The sequence below is a fragment of the Prunus avium genome, chromosome 1 (genome assembly GCF_965620075.1).
Source record: "Prunus avium chromosome 1, drPruAviu1.hap1.1, whole genome shotgun sequence".
NCBI classification, from domain to species: domain Eukaryota; kingdom Viridiplantae; phylum Streptophyta; class Magnoliopsida; order Rosales; family Rosaceae; genus Prunus; species Prunus avium.
Genome location: NC_142284.1, coordinates 52,336,203 through 52,356,180, shown reverse-complemented (window position 1 = coordinate 52,356,180; position 19,978 = coordinate 52,336,203). Strand labels below are relative to the sequence as shown.

The following is a 19,978-nucleotide window of genomic DNA, read 5'->3' as shown; positions in this document are numbered from 1 at the left end:
AGTCATTGATAAACGTAAAAATCCAAATCACATCAATTATTGGAAATCGCCCACTCGCGCATAGACGACTGCCTTAGCATTACACATGCAACAAATTAACAAAATTCCTTATTATACATCATCTAATGCCAAAATCAGATGTTACCATTGAATATAAGCTTAGTTCTTACAGTTTAAGGTGAGAACATTAATCTTGAAATAACTAGTCACTAATCACTACAACACAAATCAATGATACAGTCGATGGATTACAAGGCAGCAGTACAGTGGTCAATGCTGATGGACTAATTACTGGTCTAATCAAAATCGTTTAGATTGGCATTTCGAATCATGGTGAAGGAACTTCATGATTTACACAAAAATGTGTCATTTTGAAATGGTTCACTTTTTCCTTCTTGAAGAAGCTCTAGTAAACATTTCTCTGATGTTATGTGATTCTGTCTCCACTTTGGGCTTCTTAGCTTGCCTTCCAGCTCTGGTAGTCTTATTGTCACTCTTACTTTTTTCCTGACAAATTACAACACGTGTACAAAAAGACCCATCAGAATGAACCAAAATTGTCTGGTCATGAGATATGGAAAGCATTTATCAACTCTAACTATTTAGTTTTGAAACACTCAGGAAAACATTTGTGTGCGGGAATATTTAGTTCCCGGGAAATAGTCCAAGCTCCACAACTGTACCAAACAGTTTTTTATTTATTCCAATTTATAGGGAGAAGTGGCCCTATGTCTGGGAGGCATACCTGTGAGCCATTGCTTTCTGTGGCAGTCGGAAGAATTTCGATATCTGACATTTTTCTTGTTGCCTCTGTTAAGTCTATCCTGAAAACACAATCAGTATCCCAGACTTAGTTAATGCATTTCAAAATTGAAACATTCCAAGTTCTAACAATAGATGTTTGCATTAGTTCCCAAATTTCTACAGACAAGACTTATGACTTGTTATGAACCATTTTTTGAGGCAATACCTCAAACAGTCACTCAAAAGCTTCAGCCAGGGCTCATCCAAGTATTCCCCTAATATTGAAACTGCATCAATTACTGCACCAGTAACAGAGGTGAATTAATGAATGGAAAAACAGACATCCCATGCAAAATGGAACGATTCACATACTTATGAACTAGTTGTTTATGGCATAGCAGGATTTAGGGAGTGCTACAAGTATAATAAATACGTATAAGCTGTTATACAGCCGATAACAGTCTTGACTACATGCCAGTTTTTTACTACCAAAGTAAGTTTACTTCTCTCACTTCAACACTGAACAGATGAAATTCCAATAGACACTAGAGAGAGGGGAGAGAAACAGAAGAGTCATAAAATAAATGGTTTTCTCACTAAAAGTGTACATCTATCTTTCTCTTCCCTTGCAGCATAATTATTGTCCAAGGTGGATAGTGTCTGTTTTAGCTGACATACCTGCCATCACAGGGCACAAAGATTATAAAAACTTACCAAAAAAAACTTGCAGCATTAAGTAGCTAAAATATTGTTCGAAAATTTTCATATGTACGTGGATATATTCACATATCTCAACATTAAAAATGGAAGAACCCAGGAAAAAAGACAAAAAGATTGATAGACAAGCACAAGTCAAACTTGCTTGAAACCTAGAACTTACCCTCCACCATACTATTATGGGGGAGGAGGTTCACTAGACCCAAGGCCGTGGATCAGAGAGAAAAATAAAGCAATTAGTGGTCAATCATATGTAGTTATATGGCATGCGTGGTGCAGGGAGCTAATTCTTCACAAAAAACACTGCTCAATAATCATCAAACACCAAAATTAAGTGATATCAGATGTGGACAAACCTTATGGTACATCCAAGCTAGAACTTTGGAATCATCAAGCCTGAAAAATTTTGAGGATCCAATTTCTGCAGACAGTATGAGACGAAACAATATTTACTTGGAAATATAACAAAGTCCAATATAATTGTTGACACTAATATTGTAAAAGTTCAAATTATTTGAATTGGCAACATGAATTAAACAAGCATATTGGAGTTCAGACATACATGGTCCCTTAAGGACCTCAAAAAAGATAATAATTAACCACTAGATTCTAGACAAAGCTGTCAATTTCCATTCCAGTAATAGAGATTATGTTTCAGGATTCATATCTCTCGATCATTAGAAAGTTTCTGAAGGCAAGGGTGAAAGTGTATCCAAATCCCTTGATTGTGTGACATTAGTATCGACTCACAATCAACGCCAAATTAGAATTCTCTAGTTCTCTAGTTTTCTTCACCACCAATGCAAGATGTGAACATGATACAGTACAAGTTAATTGGTTGGTTCGCAAACTTCTACCTAAAATTTGAATTACTAGTGCATAGGTAGTGTGCCACCTTTGATTTCACTAACTACTTGCATACAATTCTCTGCAATGGGCAATAGTTTCTGATATCCGGGATAGCCTTCAACAAAGATTATCTCATCTACAAGCCTGAACTTCCCCGGATCATCCCCCTTCTGCATTTTTAACAAGGAATGTAGTTACCACTAAGATTAAAAAAGGACAAACAAAAAGTCAATGAAAAGTGGGATTAAGCACCATAAAAGTACCTTCATTCTAGCTTCTTCAAAAATGGGCAACAAAATGAAAACAGGATCAACTGGAGTGGTAGTGTATAATCCACCATCTAAATATGGAATTGCAACATAAGTTAGGCAAACAAAATTTAAGAAAAAAATGAAATAAAATGAAGCAGGGTACCACCTTCAGCAACATAGTCACCCAGAAACCAAGAAGTGTAGGATTGCTTGAACCAATTAAGCTCCTGAAGAACTCCATTAACTAAAAGACAGCAGATTGAGTTCCCTGTACAAAGAAAGCAAGTGAATAACAGTGAAAGATGCCCTAATCTCAAATTCTCATAAATCTCAAGAAATCAAATACATGCATTGAGGAATACCGGACTTGGGATGCCGAAGCGAAAGCAATTGTCCGACGTCGTTTCCAGTTTCAGCAGTATCTGTAGATTTTTCGTTTAGGGTTTAGAGATGGAGAGAATAAAGGATTAATTGAAAATGAGGAACGAGAAATCGGAACAGAAATTTACCTGCTGCGATGAGAAGACGGATTTCATCGAAGCCTTCCCACCAAGCCATTGAAATGAAACTTTCGTTCCTTAAACCCTAGCAGTCACCAAAGGCGTAGTGAAGCGAAACCGAAAAAGAAACTGCGCGCGCGCCGTGCAGAGAGATGGAGGGAGGGGATATGATAGGTCCACCGGTGGGTCATTAAACCCGTTGTTTTTTACTTTTTAGGAAATGAAAATATAAATAATTTTAAAAAAGTGGCTTTGTCGTATGGGCTCCATATGTCCCAATTGATTGAATATCAAACTTATCCAAAGAAAAAGGTCTTCTCAAAAGAAAAAAAAAATTCAAATTCAAATTGCTTAACCCAAAAAAAGAAAATAAATATAGAATTGTTTTGTGGTTTTTATCGGAATAGGAATTGTATGTGTTATGTTTAAGGATCTAGTTCGGTGGAAAATAGTCTTGACTTGCATCCCAATGGCCTTAGCTTTGAACTCTGTGACATTTTAATAGTGTAATGGTGAGAAACCTCATTTCCTTGTAATTTAGGCGCAAGGAGGCGCTCAAAAGAATTGTTATCTCATGATTATTCAATATTATTGCAGCATGTATTTCTTTCCTTTTGTTGGAGAGTCCTTATCCTCAAGCAAATAGGTTTCTTGGAAGACTGAAAAATGTTACATCTGAGTTTAGTTCCATACATATCCATACAAACTCTATAATACATGAATCCAACGGGAAATTGCTACACCAAATATATGAATGATATGAGTAAAAGATCTTTTATACCATATTAGATTCCCGGAATATATTAGTAAAAGAAATTTACATGAACTTTGGAATCAGCTGCCAAATATCATTTGCAATGGTCTGCAACCTCCATGGAAGATGTGCACGGCTATTTCTTTTGTTTGTTTTTGGTTTTTTTGGAGAAAAAAATAGTGACCATCTTGACACGTATTTGCTAAAATTCGGGTAATACTGGTAAGACAGAAACTCCAGCAACTTTTAATTGTTTATATTAATTGTTTCTCCAATCAATTTCAACAAATCCGCTGTAGCACAATACCTTGGATTGAGATTATCAAACCGGGTTCGAATCCCGGCAGCGGAATAATTCTTTTTTTTATTTTCTGCGGTTTCACCCCCTCTACTTTTTTTCTTTTTTTCACTTTTTTCTATATAATAAAATATATGCTTTATTAAAACACCATAAAATTATACAGCGTGAATGATGAAAACATCCAAAATCCAACATGATAGTTAGGAAGAAAAGCGGGATCCTAAACCCACCTCTTTTTTTTTTGTCTGAATCATGAGGTGGTCCTGGATGGGCCCCAACCATGGGTGGCACCTCTAAGCCTTAACCATAACCCAGACTAATCCCCACTCACACCGGGTCGGCCCGTAAGGGGTAAAGTGTTGGCTAAAGTGGTGACTCCTTATGAGAGCAGGGATCGAACCCCTGACCTCTCTTAAGGAATGAGAGTGAAACCCACCTTTTTCACTTGGGTGGGCGCTCACTAGAAACTTCTGGCTTCATAGATGAAAAAGCTGCATTATAAGTATAGATTTTAATAAGTCAGGAATTATAAACCACAAAAGAACTTCATTATAAATTGACCAAGAAAATTTAGAACATAAAGAATTCACATTCTTAAGATTATTGTTTAAATTCATGATAGATCGCGTAGTTATACATTACAAACTCAAATGAGTAATGCAAAACTAAATTTTCATAAAGAATAAGATAAAGAATTTGTGATGGATTGTTTTTCCTCCTTTGGCCATTATTACTTATTGTATGCCTCAAATTAGCAACATATATATGGAGTGCAAATATATGTACCCAAAAACACATAGTGCAAAAGCATGCAAATCCTCCTATTACCCAAAAACTATATATGTAAAATGAATGGTTGTGATTAAAATATTCGGCAAGTTTAGAAGAACATAGATCACACATATTATACGGATACTAGGACTCGAACCCAAAAACCTTTCTTCGGAGAACAATTACTCCAAATCACACACTATAAATAAATCAAATTTCTTTTAGACTCACAATTGCAGTACAAATAAAAGCAAACAGCATATAACCTTCAAAATAATTGGTATCTCATGAATCATGATTATTCAATATTATTGCAGCAGGCTATATTTATTTCCTTTTATCGACTCGTATTTGATGAAATTAGGGTAATATTGGCGAGACAGAAACTCCATAAATTTTTAATGATTTATATTAATGGTTTATTCAATCAACATCATCAAATCCGTTGTAGCCCAATACATTGGATTGAGTTTATCAAACCGGGTTCGAATCCCGGCAATGGAAATTTCTTTTTATTTTCCGCTGTTCCACTTCCACCCTCGATACTCTCTCTTTAGCCGCTAGAAAACTTCTCTGGCTTAAGGAGATGAAAAAGCTTCATTGTAACTATAGAATTTAATAACTGAAGAACTATAAACCCCAAAACAACTTCATCATAAATTAATAAATAAAATTTACAGGTATGCTTAAAATTCAAAATAGATCGTTGTGATAGATAAAAAGCCAAAAAAATTACAATATCCCGTAATTATACATTACAAACTCAAATAAACCGTGCAAAAACAAAACTTTCAAGCAAAAATAAGGCACGTAAAAAATTTCCATTAGCAACAAATTTGGGAGGGATTGTTTTTCCTCCTTTTGGTCATTGTTACTTATATGGTGCAGCCGCGCGGCTATACTCGGTTATTTTAATTTTTTTTTAGAAATAGTATAGCCGTATGGCTATACCCTTTTTTACCTATTTTTAAAAATAGTAAAGCCGCGCGGCTATACACTTGGTTTTTTTTTTTTTTTTTTTCTGATTTTGAAAAAATAGTATAGCCGCAAGGCAATGCTTGGTTTGTCCTTAATTTTTTTTTTTAAGCGCCTAATCGCTTGGCAGGTCTTGTTTACTGTGTTAGTGTAAATAACTTTAGGACAATGCCCATCGTTGCTCCTCCATCATCATTGCCCAAACACTACGTATTGATTTCTCTCCTTTTTAATTTTTAATTTTATTGAGTGATTTATTGAGGAGATTTGGAAATTTTGGGAATGGTGGAAGAAAGAGATGGAGAGATGAGAGAAGAGAGAGCACGGGAGGAGAGGAGAGGCGAGTGGGCGAGAAGAGAGAGAGAAAAAAAAAGAAAAAAAAACAGGTGTCATTTTGTAAGAGGCCACATCTTGTATTGAGGAGAAATGACTCCTGATATATCAAGAGCCAAGCATTGTATATAACTTTAAGTAGTATAGCCGTGCGGCTATACTCGGTTTTATTAATGTTTCTTAAATAGTATAACCGTGCGGCGATACTTATTCTACTCTTGGAATGTTTTAATAGTTTATATGAATTGTTTCTTCACTAAATATCAACACATCCGCTGTAGCCCAATAAATTGGATTGAGAATACAATCCGGGTTTGAATCCCGGCAGCGGAATACACTTTTATTTTTTTTCCCTCTTCAGCCACTAGAAAACTTCAGGGTGTTCACAAATCACATCCATACAAGAGATGTTGATCTGGCTTCATTAAGTGGAGGTTTATAAATTTGACAAATATTAGAACATAAAGATTATGATAAATTGTTGCTAAAAATTACAACGTCATGTCGGTTACACATTACAAACTCAAATGAACTGTGCAAATATAACCATAGTTGTTTGTTCTAGGTGGTTTGTATTTACCAAAAAATACATAGTGCAAAAGCAGGAAAACCCTCCTGATGAATTTCATTATACAACATGCATTTAGTAGCCACCCCCTCCCCCAAGCCCCAAACTCAATCATTAATTAAGGAAGAGAAGTCATCATCATCATCAAGAGATGAAGCAAAAGACATTTCTGAACATAAATAATTCACATTCCTAAGAATAATGTTCAAATTTAGGATAGATTATTGTTGCTATGGATACACAATGATGAAATTACAATATCGTGCACAATTACACATTACAAACTCAAATGAACCGTGCAAATATAAACTTTGGGACAAAAATTAATATAAAGACTGTAGTGAATTTCCAGGCGCTATTTTTTTCTTCCTCTTTTTTTTTTTTGTTTTTTGCCAAAATTTTCATCCTTCTTTTGCAATTGTTATTTATTGTGTGCCTCAAATCAGCAACATATATGTATATAATGCAAATGTATTTACCAATAAATAATATTTTTGTTTAGACACACAAATAAAAGCAAACAGCCCATAACCCTCAAAAGAATTGGTATTTGCATGAATATTATTGCAGCCGGCTATTTCTTTTGTTTGTTTTTGGTTTTGTTGGAGAAAAAAATAGTGACCATCTTGACACGTATTTGCTAAGATTCGGGTAATACTGGTAAGACAGACTCCAGCAACTTTTAATTGTTTATATTAATTGTTTCTCCAATCAATGTCAACAAATCCGCTGTAGCACAATACCTTGGATTGAGATTATCAAACCGGGTTCGAATCCCGGCAGCGGAATAATTCTTTTTTTTATTTTTAATTCATGATATATCGTGTAGTTATACATTACAAACTCAAATGAGTAATGCAAAAATTAATTTACATAAAAATAAGATAAAATTTTCCATTAGTAACAAATTTGTGATGGATTGTTTTTCCTCCTTTAAGTGTCCCCGTATATAATTGTTCAAGAAGTTCTGCAGTCACTATGCCATTTTGAGGGGCGTTTAAGGAGGCTTGTTCTACTGAGCTAGACCCCGTTAATTAGTTTGTGATGGATTGTTTTATTATTATTTTTTTTATAGTACAAACAATAGTCTAAAGGGGAGGGGGATTTCTCACACACACACACAACTATGATGTCGTGGTTCGAATATGAAACCTCTAGTTTGCAAGTCATTGCCCTTTTCAACTGAGTTAGACCCCGTTGACTTGTATAATAAACAATAGATATACATATGGTTTTCTACATTTGTTTATAAATGCAAACTAACATATATATTTCGCGTTGTGAAATTTTTGTTCAACTTGATGATTTTGAAATTTTACTCTTCATGCATTATACATCGTAACATCTAATGATAATTGAAACTTACTTGCCAAGTCTTGACAGCACATTCGGTCCCGCTTAAGAAGCTGGAAAACTCCATGTCTCAGGAACATTATCTTAGGACAAGTCGAAATCACAAATAATACATCCAAAAATGAAGCGAACGCTAGAAAAGGAAAGAACCACACAAACCCAGTTACAGAAAAAGAAAAGAAACAAAAGCTAACAACTTTCTATACTAAAAAGAAAGTTAATACCCCCTTGTAAGTTGTAATAAACTGTATGCTGCTCAGTTTTCAATTTGCCAAATTTAAAAGTACCATTTTATAATTCAAAGACAACACTAAATCATAAACAAAACACAAGAAATGAATGATTGACTCCGAAAAATCAAAACTCGCCTTTCAAAAGCAAGCAGACCTGCATAGCTCGGACTTCTTCACCTTCCGACCCCTTCCTCAAAGCATTTCTACCCTAAACCCTTAATATGGTCCAATTCTATGGCTCTGGAACTCGACCCTGTCTCCACTATCAAATTTTTCTCCATCAAAATCTGCAACAAGCCGGTGATGTTGGGCTAGGCGGGCACTAGGCGGCTAGGCGGGGGCTAGGCGGCTGGGCGGCTGGGCGGGCCTCCTAGGCGGGTTGAGTCTTTTTTGGGTGCCGAACCCGGAGGACGAAGCAGCCGAAACCGAAGAAAACCAATCAAAGCTTGAGTTTGATAGAGAAGCGAAATGGCTGTGACTGCGAGTGCAAGCTTCATGTTAATATTTGAAGAGTATAGCCGCGCGGCTATACGTTTAAAATATTCGAGTATATTAATATTTAAAGCGTAGAGCCGTTCGACTATACTTTTAAAATATTCGAATGTATTTAGAAAGTATAGCCGTTGGGCTATACCCTTTAAATATACATTTTTGTCATATCATTTTAGGGTGTAGGGCTAAAATACCACTTTAGCCCATTGGGCTAGAGTTATTTCTTCAATTATTTTATTTATACAAGCGATATTGAGGAATGAAAATTTAAATTCTTTTCAATACCTTTCATTCTAATGATTCCCAGCTATTAGCCCCATTGGGCAAGAATAAAAAAAATGGATTTTATTTATAACAAATAATACGGGTTAAACCCATAAATACAACAACAAAAAATAAGGATCCGCCAACATTTTGTGGATCAAAGAATGTTGAATTTCATAGTATAAAATTGCTTGTATAGGAATTTACTTTTTAAAATGTATCTATCGTAATTATGAACTAAACCTAATTCCGCGATGTATTCTATGCAGATGAAAAATTGGATACAAAACAGTCTAACAAGACAACGAAGAGAAGTTTGCAGCTTTATTTTAAAATAAATTGAAGGTAACATAAATCATATGACATTGATATACGAACTATTCTCATGAATCATGATTATTTAATATTATTGCAACAGGCTATATTTATTTCCTTTTATTGACATGTATTTGCTGAAATTAAGGTAATATCGGCGAGACAGAAAGTCCATAAATGTTTCATGATTTATATTTAATGTTTATTCAATCAATATCATCAAATCCACTGTAGCCCAATACATTGGATTGAGTTTATGAAACCGGGTTCGAATCCCGTCAGCGGAAATGTCTTTTTATTTTCCGCTATTCCACTTCCACCCTCGATACTTTCTCTTGGGTGGGGATTTCTTTAGCCGCTAGAAAACTTCTCTGGCTTCTGGAGATGAAAAGCTTCATTGTAACTATGGAATTTAATAACTCAAGAACTATAAACCCCAAAACAACTCCATTATAAATTAATAAATAAAATTTACACATTTGCTTAAATTCAAAATAAATCGTTGTGATAGATAAACAACAATAAAAAATTTCTGTGAGCAACAAATTTGGGAGGGATTGTTTTTCCTCCTCCTTTTGGCCATTGTTACTTAGGGCTAGTTTGGCATTGCTGTGCTTTTAAAAAAAACTGCTTCTGCTGTGCTGCAAAAATAATCAGCTGTGAAAAAAATCAGTTATGCGTTTGATAAACTATATTTGAAAAAGTGTTGTGAGTAATCAAAGTGTTTGGTAAATTTTTATTAGAATTGCTTTTAGTGTGTATAATGACAAAAAAGGACATGAATCATGATGAAATTATTTGTTGTTTTCTTATTTCTTTTTCTACTTAAAAAAAAAAAAAAACCATTTACTCTACATTTTTTTTCTTTTTTTAATTTACACTTTTTGAGTCAGAATTTTTTCGTCTCTTTGCATCTCTTTTTTTTATTGGGAACCCCTTTTTTGGTTTCCAGATCTCTGCATCTCTTTCTGCTACTCCATTTTCATCTTCTTCTTCTCCTTTCTCCTGTCATCTGCTTCTTCTTCTCCTTTCTCTCTGCACATTTTTTTTTTCAAAAATTTTCTCTTCTACTCCTTGTTCTATTTTTCTCCCTTTGCCCAGAGAAGTCGTCCTCCTTGCACGGTCGTCATCGTCGTCTATAATCCAAGCAGTGGAGTCTTCGTCGTCTGTCATCGCTGTCATCGTCGTCTGCCATCAGTGCTTGTCTGTCATCGTCGTCGTCTACAGCCCATGGTCGGAGGTTGTGGTTGTGGTTGGAGATTGGGTGGGGTTTGTTGCAGACGACGAATAGAAAAAGGGAGGTTGTGGTTGTGGCTGGAGCTTGGGTGGGATTTGTTGAGCAAAAAGGAATGAAGAAGAAAATGGGAGTCTGCAGAATGGGGAAGAAGAGGAGTTTGCGTTGCTTGATTGTATTGGAGGGACAAGGACTGTCTATTTGAAAAATAAGTGAGGGCATTATGGGAAAGTAAAACATTCATTAAAACCACCGGTTAAATTTTTTTTAAAGTAGCTTTTAAAAGCTGGGTTATGCCTGCTTTGGAAAAACAGCGGTCATTGACCACGATTTTAAAAAAAAGCTGATTTCTGATGTTTACCAAACACCATGGGTGTGCCAAATTTTTATTAAAGCTGCTTTTTAAAAAATTTCAGCGGGGCCAAACGCCACCTTATTGTGTGCCTTAAATTAGCAACATATATATATGGCGCAAATGTATTTAACAAAAAACACATAGTGCAAAAGTATTCAAACCCTCCTAAATTAACTTCATTATACAACCTTCCCCCTGCCCCTCCCAAACCAAGCCCCAAACTCAAGCGTTAACTGAGAAAGAGAAATCATCATCAGTCATTGCCCTAGAAGAGCCCATATCCCCATCACTAGCATAAGAAGAATATTCTTCCTCACTGTCCCTCTCCTTCAACTCTTCAATCTTGTCTACAACTTCTCTCCAATCCCATCTTCCCTCCACGCTGCTCTCACAGCAACACATCCCAATCTTCAAAAGCTTCAGCATCTCCCCCTCCCCATTCTTGGTCCCTTTCATGTTCTTATCAAACACTTCTCCTGTCCACTCTTCTCTCACCACTGAGTTCACCCAAGCTGCTAGGTCTGCATTTGCCCTCTTGCCCTGCTGCAAATAGTTTGCTGGGAATTTTCCTGTCAGCATTTCAAAGATGAGTATGCCCAGGCTCCACACATCGGTCTTTTTCGAGGTTTGTTCCATGTGGGAGAACTCTGGGGACTTGTAGGCCACCAAGAACTTTTGGGCATGGTCTCTGTTGATCACTGGTATTAGGGCATATTCTGCTATGAGGGGGTTGAAGTTGTGGTCTAGGAGGACATTGGAGGACTTGAGGTGGCCATGGGGTACTGTTAGGCCTGGGAACTCTTTGTATAGGTAGCCTAACCCCTTTGATACTCCTTTGATGATCATCAACCTAGTTGGCCAATCCAATCCCGGCTGCCCGGGTTCTCGCTTCACTGAAAATGCACAAGCAACTCAAATTAATTTGATATAACAACGACATTTGACCAATTATGTGTACCATATTTACTAATCACATTGTTAATTCAATTCTGTTAATTAAATGCGTGATTCGTAATTTGGTTAGATGAAATATTACTATATAAGACCATACCATGAAGATGACTAGCCAAGCTTCCATTGGCAACAAAATCATGAACCAAGAGCTTCTCTTCTTGCCTATAATAGAAAGCAACAAGTGGGAGCAAATTAGGATGTGAAAGCCTCCCTAGCCTTCTCATGTGATCATAGAAGTCCTCTTTCCCAACTTGGTTCATTTGCCTAAACCTCTTCACAACCATGGACCCACTCAAGAGCCCTGCCTTGAAAGATGACCCAAAACTCCCACTGCCCAAGATCTCAGCTGGGGCCCTCAGCAACTCTTCCAGCTCAAACCCTCTGTCCTTCCTCACAAAATACAACTCCCCTCCTTTCTCAGCCTTCTTGTAGTTGTCTTCATCAGCTGTTAACTGGACCTCCATTGCAGCTGTGTGCTGTTGGGCTTTTATCTTCCTCTGGGCTCTTGCTTCTTGCTTTGATTGGGCTCTACGACGTCGTATGAAGAGGATTGCTAAAATGGTGCACAGTATTGCAGCAATTGAGACAACTATGATGGCTATGATGAGGAATTTTTTCTTTGAGGACTTGCATGGGGCCAGAGGCTTTCCACATAAGCCTTGGTTACCTATTTGGTCAAGAAAAAGAGGCCCATAATTAGGCCCAAGAAAATAAGAAATGAAAACCCATTTGATAAATAAAAGAAAACTTATAAATTAGGATAATTCAATTAGACCAACGTGCTACCAATACCATCATATGGAAAGTTTATGTTTGAGAAGATCTGGTATCAACGAAGATGCATCTCTCAATCTTTTTGTCAATGATCTCATATTTCCTTTATTTAAATTGATTACAATATCTTTGATTTTCTTTCTTCTTTTGTTATTTTTTTCAAAACTTTGGTTTTGATATGGAATTAAAAGTCATGGAATTACATTTACCTTATATAAATTTCAAAACTTCATTAGTTAATATGACCTTCCGACTGAACCTCCTTTTTAAAACTCAAATAAACAATCGTGTGTGTTTTAAGATGAATGTTAACGACAGTTGTTCACGCGCGCATGGACGATTGTCAACTGTTGATGTATGTGTGAATTTACCGTGAGACTCACACAAATATCAACAATCAACAACCATTTCACACGACATAACGATCAAAAACCAAACACATCAAAATCATGTATTGTGCAGTGGATAAATAAAACAAAAAAAAAAAAAAGGACAACAAGGAGATTCTTGAATGACTTGCTTACCAGTGAAAGCGCTTGCATCTAAATTGCTCAGGCTTGCAGGTATTCGACCCTCAAACCTGTTGTTTGATATATTGAAATACGTCCATCCATTTGGACTTGGTGCAAAATTTGGTATCTTCCCACTGAACTGGTTCCCCTGGAGACCCAATTCCGAAAGCTTGCTCAATGCAGCCAGGGACTTCGGTATTTTTCCAGAGAATTCATTGCCATCCAAATAAAGTTTCTTCAAAGAACTCATGCCCTCAAAGGCATTATCTTGGATTTCACCAGTGAATTGATTGTTGGACAAGTAAACTCCTATGAGTGCACTAAGCTTGTTCACACTAGGCAGAGGACCTGCAAAGTTGTCGTTCATGATGCTTATGCTTCGAAGGGCAGACAAACCCGAAAGGGTGTCGATATCAATAATGCCCAAGAGACCCATGTTCTGCAACTTCAACCCATACGCATTGCCATTTTTGTCACAGTACAAGCCTGCCCAAATGTTTATGGAGCCATTGCAGGGGTTGGTGGAGCTGTTCCAGTTATCTAGAGCTGTGTCATTGGACAAAAAGGACTTGAATTTCAATAGGGTTTGGATTTCTGAGGGGTCAGAAGATGACACAAAAATACAAAGTTGTGCTAAGAAAAATAGCACCAAAAGCCAGTGATTAAGATCATAGGCTTTGTTAATGTGAACCATTTGATAAGAAATGAGTTGGGTTTTTTTGGTTGATGGAGAAAATGGAGGGATTGAAATGGTGTTAGATTAGGTGGGTGTGGTGAAAGAATTAGATTAGGGGAAGATGGAAAGGTACAAATAGGGTCGACAATGGCAAGGTTTTTTTTTTTTTTTTTTTTTGGGCCTGCCCATGAGGGGTGAGCTGGGTGAGAGCCGGCATTAATTTTTTATAAAATATTAGATTTAATCCCTAGATGTTAGGCAAAAGTGTTTGTTTAATATTTTGTAGCTTTGGTGTGTGCTGTTGAGTTGCTGGTCTGTTCTTGTTAATGGTGATGGTGAAGTGGCATTTCATTGTTGGCTCAGCCGAATGTTTATGATAGCAAGGATATCCCTTTCACTTAATATTACTTCGTATTAATTTACTGCCCTTAATTAATTATATTTACTGAGGCTTTCATTGTGTGATATTAGCTAAGCTTATGAGTTGGACCTATTTAGAGAGCCCTAGTAGTAAATAAGTAATTTGATTCGGTAGGTATGCATTTCGAAAAGGAAATTACTTACCTCCTTTTTCTGTAAGTAGAAACTCCTACATTCATGCAGTTTGACATGTGTATATAATATTATTTTTTTGTGTTTTTTATTAACACGACATGAAAAATTCAGTGTTCGAATTGAGCCTTAACGAGTCGTGTTTGTATTAACTCACTAAGAAAGCGGGTTATCTCAAACAGGACCCTAAAACAATTAAACCATGCTTTTAGGTCCGAGACACATCCATACTAGAAGCCATTCGAACTTTATAAGACCAAACACAGGTATTATTTTATTAAAACAAATAAATATTTTGGCACATTCTATTTGGATTTGGATAGAACATATGCAGATATTATTTTACAAGAAAAGTATCTGGGTCTACCAACTGTAATTGGAAGAAGAAGGAAAGACTGCTTCAAAAACATAAAAGAGAGGCTTAGAAAGAGATTGAATGGGTGGAAGGAGAAACTGCTGTCCAAGGCTGGAAAATAAATATTCTGGCACATTCTATTTGGATTTTGATAGTACATATGCAAGATATTATTTTACAAGAAATACCAACTTATTTGGATTTGGGTTTTTGTTAAAAATCTCAAAACTATAAAGTAATACTTTTGAAAATTATTTTATTTTGCAGATAACAGAAAAACATTGTTCGGGAAAAAAATCATGAATTTAAGAACAGTTCTGATGGAGCAATGCAACGCTAGAGAAATGATGAGATGCCTCTTTGTTTTCTAATCATTTTCACAGAATTGCAGTTTGAAATTAAGACTGAAGTTTTGATGTCCAAAAAAAACAGAGAGGACTGAAGTTGATACAAAACCTACGCAGGCTGATAGAAGTCTAAACTGAATCGTTGACCGAGAGTTGACCTATTGATCAACTTAACAGCAACACTGGTTTGGTGTTTTCATAATTATATGTAGTAGTTGTCTTTCTGATAGGTATAATGTTATCATGGCATAATGCTGAAACTGATTGAGGGAATTTTTAAGTTTAGTGGTTCTTTAATTGAACTCAACATAGTAGTAATCATATAAATTCTGCATAAGCTATATGAAATATTAAAATTGCAAACGATAAATTCATCACCTAAATATATAAATAAAAACTCCGATTACTGTGATCCGTCCTCAAATTCAATGATATGTTTCATTGAGTAGAAAGCATCTCAATTTAAACATTACATATGATTTGCAAATGATTGTGTGTATTCAAAAGTTGTCCTATAATGTTATACTATATATGCTCGATGGTGCGAGATTTCCTAGCTTCTCAAAAAAAGTTGATCCACTTGATTGAGGATTTGCATGGGGTAATTGGCTTTCCGCACAACCCTTTGTTTCCTGCATAATTGTTCAAAAAGTAACGTACTTAGTCCAAAACAAAAATTGAAAAGAGAAATAAAAATGAATGAAAATATTAGTTTCCTGCATACCCACGAAGGCGCTTGCATCTAAATTGCTTGCTCAGGCTTGCCGGAATAGGACCCTCGAGCTGGTTGTTTGATACATTGAAATACTTCCATCCATTTGGGTCTTGTGGGAAATTTGGTATCTCCCCACTGAATTGGTTTCCCTGGAGATCCAATTCTGTAAGTTTAGGCAATGCAGCCAAAGAACTTGGTATTTCTCCCGAGAATTCATTTCCATCCATTTAAATTTTCTTCAATTGACTCATGCCCTCAAAAGCAATTTCTGGGATTTCACCAGTGAATTGATTGTTGGACAAGTAAACTCCTATGAGTGCACCAAGCTTGTTCACACTAGGCAGAGGACCTTCAAAGTTGTTGTTCATGATGCTTATGCTTCGTAGGGCAGACAAACCCGAAAGGGTGTCGATATCAATCATGCCCAAGAGACCCATGTTCTGCAACTTCAACCCATACACATTGCCATTTTTGTCACAGTACAAGCCTGCCCAAATGTTTATGGAGCCATTGCAGGGGTTGGTGGAGCTGTTCCAGTTATCTAGAGCTGTGTCATTGGACAAAAAGGACTTGAATTTGAGGAGGGTTTGTTTTTCTGAGGGGTCAGAAGATGACACAAAAATACATTGTTGTGCTGAGAAAAACAGCACCAAAAGCCAGTGATTAAGAACATAGGCTTTGTTAATGTGAGCCATTTGATAAGAAATGAGTTGTGTTTTTTCGGTTGAAGGATAAAATGGAGGGCTTGAAAATGGTGTTAGATTAGGTGGGTGTGGTGAAACGAAATGGGGAATTGGGTTTTTATAGAAGAACGAAAGATTTCCATAGTTTAATGATATCATTAACAGGTAACAGATTGCTCTTTTGTTCTTGTTAATGATGACAAAGCTCCTTGTTTGCTCAGCCTTGTTTATGGATATAGTAAGTCTAATATGTTTGATGCTTGGTAGGGTTTGACTTTAATGTCAATAATCTACTGTGGTCCTTTTTCATTGGGAAAACATTTCAATATATTATTGTTCAATCTTTGAGCTGATCTCTATTAATGATCCTCACTAAAACAGTCCAAGAAACACGTTTAAACAATTCGAGTTCCGATGAGAACAGAGAGTTTGGTCCTGGCAATCTTATTGTTAATGATGTTGCTGGCAGCTTCATTGTCAATCTTGTAACGTTGTGCTTAAGACAAGACAACCACTTTGCTGAGCACCCACAGCACCAGAGAGAACTCAAACGCAAACAGTGTGTGAAGCAATCCCCGATCAAGCGGAAACCCAAATAGCGTGATCCCTCCACTGTTGTGCCCCAAGTATGCCACTGCGCACACACACACAGACACACAACTATACATAAGCATCCATATCACTGCCATACAGTGTTGAAGTTTCACATGTGCAAAAGCACTCGAGTTTATTTGATATGTGTGGTTAATTTGGTTTGCAAGTGAGTGACTAGAGATATTCAAAGTTTGCCTTAAGCCTTTGTATCTGATTTGAAAGTAGGTCTTGAATTGTAGTATTGTACTGCTATAAGTAATTTTCTTCTACTAGCTAAGCTATCAAGGAATGTAGAAAGAAAGCAGACAGACCTAGAGCTTGCCTGGTTTGGAATGAGGAAGGCTCCTGTGGAGAAACTGAAGTCAAAACGTTCGATGAAAATTCTGAATCAGTCTCTCCACAACATCCATCATCCTCTGAGCTCTGCTGTTTTTTGCATTGCTGATCTAATGCAGCGGATGGACAAGTCAAAAGCATGTGCCATCTTGTTGCAATCGCTGAAATTCCTTGAGCTCTATGTGTTATTCTTGCTGCCTCCATTAGGCACAAGAACAAACCACTAAGCTCAACAGCAGAACAAACCACAAGATCCCCGGAGTTGAGAAAAGTCTTCTCTGTTTTGGATGCCAAAACCAGCAACAAGGCCCCAAACTGGCTCACAGTGACGACAAAAATGCATCCGATGATGAAGAATCGGTACCTGTGGCTCGTAACCCATAATTGTTTTCTTATCCTTATATGTTCCTGAAACCAAAGTGAAGATTACTATTGTTAAAAATATCCACTCAACAGTCTGAAAATACAGAAATATTGAAAGAGATTACATGAAAGTTTTGGCTCAAATGTATATGTTGCATCAAGGAAAAAAGATTTTTATTATCAAATATATTATTGAAATTTCAAATCATACGTACCTGGAATATGACGCTGGATTCGGATTCGCGCCCCTCAAACAGCTTGTGCAGTCCTTGAAATCGAAGTATTTGGAGCTCGCAAGTCAACCGAAACAGAACACAAACCAGCAAGAACACCCCTGTCCTATAAACCCAAGAAGCCAAAACCAAAACAAACATGATGGAATTGAGCGGGACGCTTAAGCTAATATGGGGCAGTGAGATTTTGACAGTGCAGAAGAATATGATCTTGTGTGCAAGCTCAATGAAAAAGGAAGGCAATAGTATGTAAGCTAGGCACTTGAAGGCCTTATCGAGCTCACGAGTGTATCCACGACGAACAAAACAAGTGTCATCTCCAAGACCGTCGAGGAAGAGGAGTTGTCTCAGGCCATACTTCCTGAAGAAGCTAGACAGAGTGATGAAGCCAATGGCGGCTAAGCCGGACTGGGGAAGTTGGACAAGCTTGTTGAAAGAGATGGGGTCTTCGGATGGGGATTTGAGAGAGAAGGCGGTTAGGATGGGGACTAGGATGGTTAGGAAGATGAAGGTGAAGTAGGATATGAATTTTCCAAGGCATGAGGAGTGGTCAAGTGTCCACCATTTGAGGCTCGCTCTGAAGCTGCGTAGCTCCTCAGAGCATTGGTGGAGTAAGGGAGTGTTTAGTTGATTTTGGTCTTCATTTGGGTGGCTGTTAGGGAAGTCGACATGGATGTTGGTGTTGGGTGAAGTAGTGGAGGGGTTCATGGATTGGTTTTGTGGAGTGTTGGGGTGAAGGAATTAATGGAGTCTTTGATTTTTTTTTTCTTTTCTTTTTTTCTGCAGGTTGTAAAGGAAGCAACAATGGTGGAAGAATGAGACAGAAATTGATTGGCTTTGGACAAGAGTAATATGCTATGCCTTGATGTAGATTTTATGGGATTTCCTTATGGAAGTTTCATAAAAATGGGAACTCATTTCAAAGAGCAATACGTATTTTTCATGCTAATTTCTTCTTTTGGAGGATTAAACTGTTTTTGTATTGGAAGCTCACTTCAATGCCACTTGGACCACTCATTTGCAAACACATGTGCTTCTAAGATGCATGAGGTGCCAATTAAACCCAAAACGGTGTATATATTTTACTGAAATTGGCTAAAATAGCCCATTTTCGCGACTTATATTTTAAAATAGCCCCATTTGCATTAAATAGAAATAACAACGAGACATCGTATGGTCAGGGGCTATTATAGAAATAATAAAAAATTGTGAAAAGGGGCTATTTTAGCGCAAAATCCCTATATTTTACTAGTTACATAAAAATAAAAGATTAAAAAAACCCAAAAGTTGGTAAAGAAAAAGAAAGGCCTTGCCTTTTCTCGTGAAAGAGAGCCCTTGCTTGCTTTTCCATTTGCCATTTGCCATATGATTTCATAATCGTACTTACGTTGTTTAAAACAGTATATAAGGAATCAAATGACATATATATTATGGAAAATATAAATAACAGAACTAAGAGTTATGAAAAATTGTGTGTTCTGGTTGGTCAATTTGGTGTTGTTGAAGATGGTATTAATAAACACGGGTCCATTGACAAAAACAGGAAATAATTATTACTTGCTAATGGTCTCAAACTCCCACACGTGAACCCCACTCCACCCTTAAAGGTTTCAACACCGTGACACCATACCCGTGCACATTGTACATGACAGCAATCAGAACAGCACATTAACAATACAACTCAAATTTGGCATTGTTGCCAGAGGTTTGTTTCAACTTGTTCACAATCACAAGTCATAACCGTGGCTGTCAACCGTTGATGCATATGAACGAGTGCATACTCACACGCGTCAACCATTGATGCATATGAACGAGTGCATACTCCCACGCGTAATTGCGTTATTGGATACTAAGAAGTTCACTTGATTTGAGGAG

General features: G+C 36.8%; 3 protein-coding genes and 1 pseudogene across 4 annotated transcripts; all 4 read right to left on the bottom strand.

Moving 5' to 3' along the window:
- Positions 1–92: 92 nt before the first annotated feature.
- Positions 93–3,254, bottom strand: LOC110761154 (ribonuclease H2 subunit B). 2 transcript variants are annotated; one of them, XM_088246965.1, is made up of 10 exons: positions 3,071–3,254; positions 2,912–2,983; positions 2,728–2,829; positions 2,574–2,650; positions 2,357–2,480; positions 1,818–1,882; positions 1,353–1,422; positions 971–1,043; positions 746–824; positions 93–507 (listed from the first exon to the last, which is right to left on the bottom strand). In XM_088246965.1, exons 1-10 carry the CDS (start codon positions 3,117–3,119, stop codon positions 382–384), a joined length of 837 nt encoding a protein of 278 aa, XP_088103091.1. In that variant the 5' UTR covers positions 3,120–3,254; the 3' UTR covers positions 93–381. The 2 variants fall into 2 exon arrangements, with proteins under 2 accessions (XP_088103091.1, XP_021819250.1); XM_021963558.2 differs by having other exon boundaries at positions 2,924–2,983.
- Positions 3,255–10,191: 6,937 nt separating this feature from the next.
- LOC110761294 (putative LRR receptor-like serine/threonine-protein kinase At4g31250) lies at positions 10,192–14,002 on the bottom strand. The gene is made up of 3 exons (XM_021963741.2): positions 13,262–14,002; positions 12,061–12,630; positions 10,192–11,902 (listed from the first exon to the last, which is right to left on the bottom strand). The coding sequence occupies exons 1-3, from the start codon at positions 13,941–13,943 to the stop codon at positions 11,232–11,234; spliced, it is 1,923 nt and encodes a 640-aa protein (XP_021819433.1). The 5' UTR covers positions 13,944–14,002; the 3' UTR covers positions 10,192–11,231.
- A 1,885-nt stretch (positions 14,003–15,887) lies between these two features.
- LOC148297996 (pollen receptor-like kinase 1 pseudogene) lies at positions 15,888–16,622 on the bottom strand (annotated as a pseudogene).
- Positions 16,623–16,859: 237 nt separating this feature from the next.
- Positions 16,860–19,023, bottom strand: LOC110761275 (Ras guanine nucleotide exchange factor K). The gene is made up of 3 exons (XM_021963719.2): positions 18,086–19,023; positions 17,483–17,915; positions 16,860–17,211 (listed from the first exon to the last, which is right to left on the bottom strand). The coding sequence occupies exons 1-3, from the start codon at positions 18,809–18,811 to the stop codon at positions 17,075–17,077; spliced, it is 1,296 nt and encodes a 431-aa protein (XP_021819411.1). The 5' UTR covers positions 18,812–19,023; the 3' UTR covers positions 16,860–17,074.
- Positions 19,024–19,978: the final 955 nt, after the last annotated feature.

Bases quoted from the DNA above. Each gene is read 5' to 3' on its own strand.
- LOC110761294 (XM_021963741.2), bottom strand. From the start codon at position 13,943: ATGGTTCACATTAACAAAGCCTATGATCTTAATCACTGGCTTTTGGTG. The intron at 12,631-13,261 runs GTAAGCAAGTCA...TTGACCAAATAG, and splicing joins AGATGCAAGCGCTTTCACTG to GTAACCAAGGCTTATGTGGA. The intron at 11,903-12,060 runs GTATGGTCTTAT...GTGCATTTTCAG, and splicing joins CTTGGCTAGTCATCTTCATG to TGAAGCGAGAACCCGGGCAG.
- LOC110761275 (XM_021963719.2), bottom strand. From the start codon at position 18,811: ATGAACCCCTCCACTACTTCACCCAACACCAACATCCATGTCGACTTC. The intron at 17,916-18,085 runs GTACGTATGATT...CTTTGGTTTCAG, and splicing joins AATCCAGCGTCATATTCCAG to GAACATATAAGGATAAGAAA. The intron at 17,212-17,482 runs GTCTGTCTGCTT...GTGTGTGCGCAG, and splicing joins CCAAACCAGGCAAGCTCTAG to TGGCATACTTGGGGCACAAC.
- LOC110761154 (XM_088246965.1), bottom strand. From the start codon at position 3,119: ATGGCTTGGTGGGAAGGCTTCGATGAAATCCGTCTTCTCATCGCAGCA. The intron at 1,423-1,817 runs GTTTGTCCACAT...CTGTGATGGCAG, and splicing joins TAGCTTGGATGTACCATAAG to GTATGTCAGCTAAAACAGAC. The intron at 508-745 runs GTATGCCTCCCA...GTAATTTGTCAG, and splicing joins CAGAAAGCAATGGCTCACAG to GAAAAAAGTAAGAGTGACAA.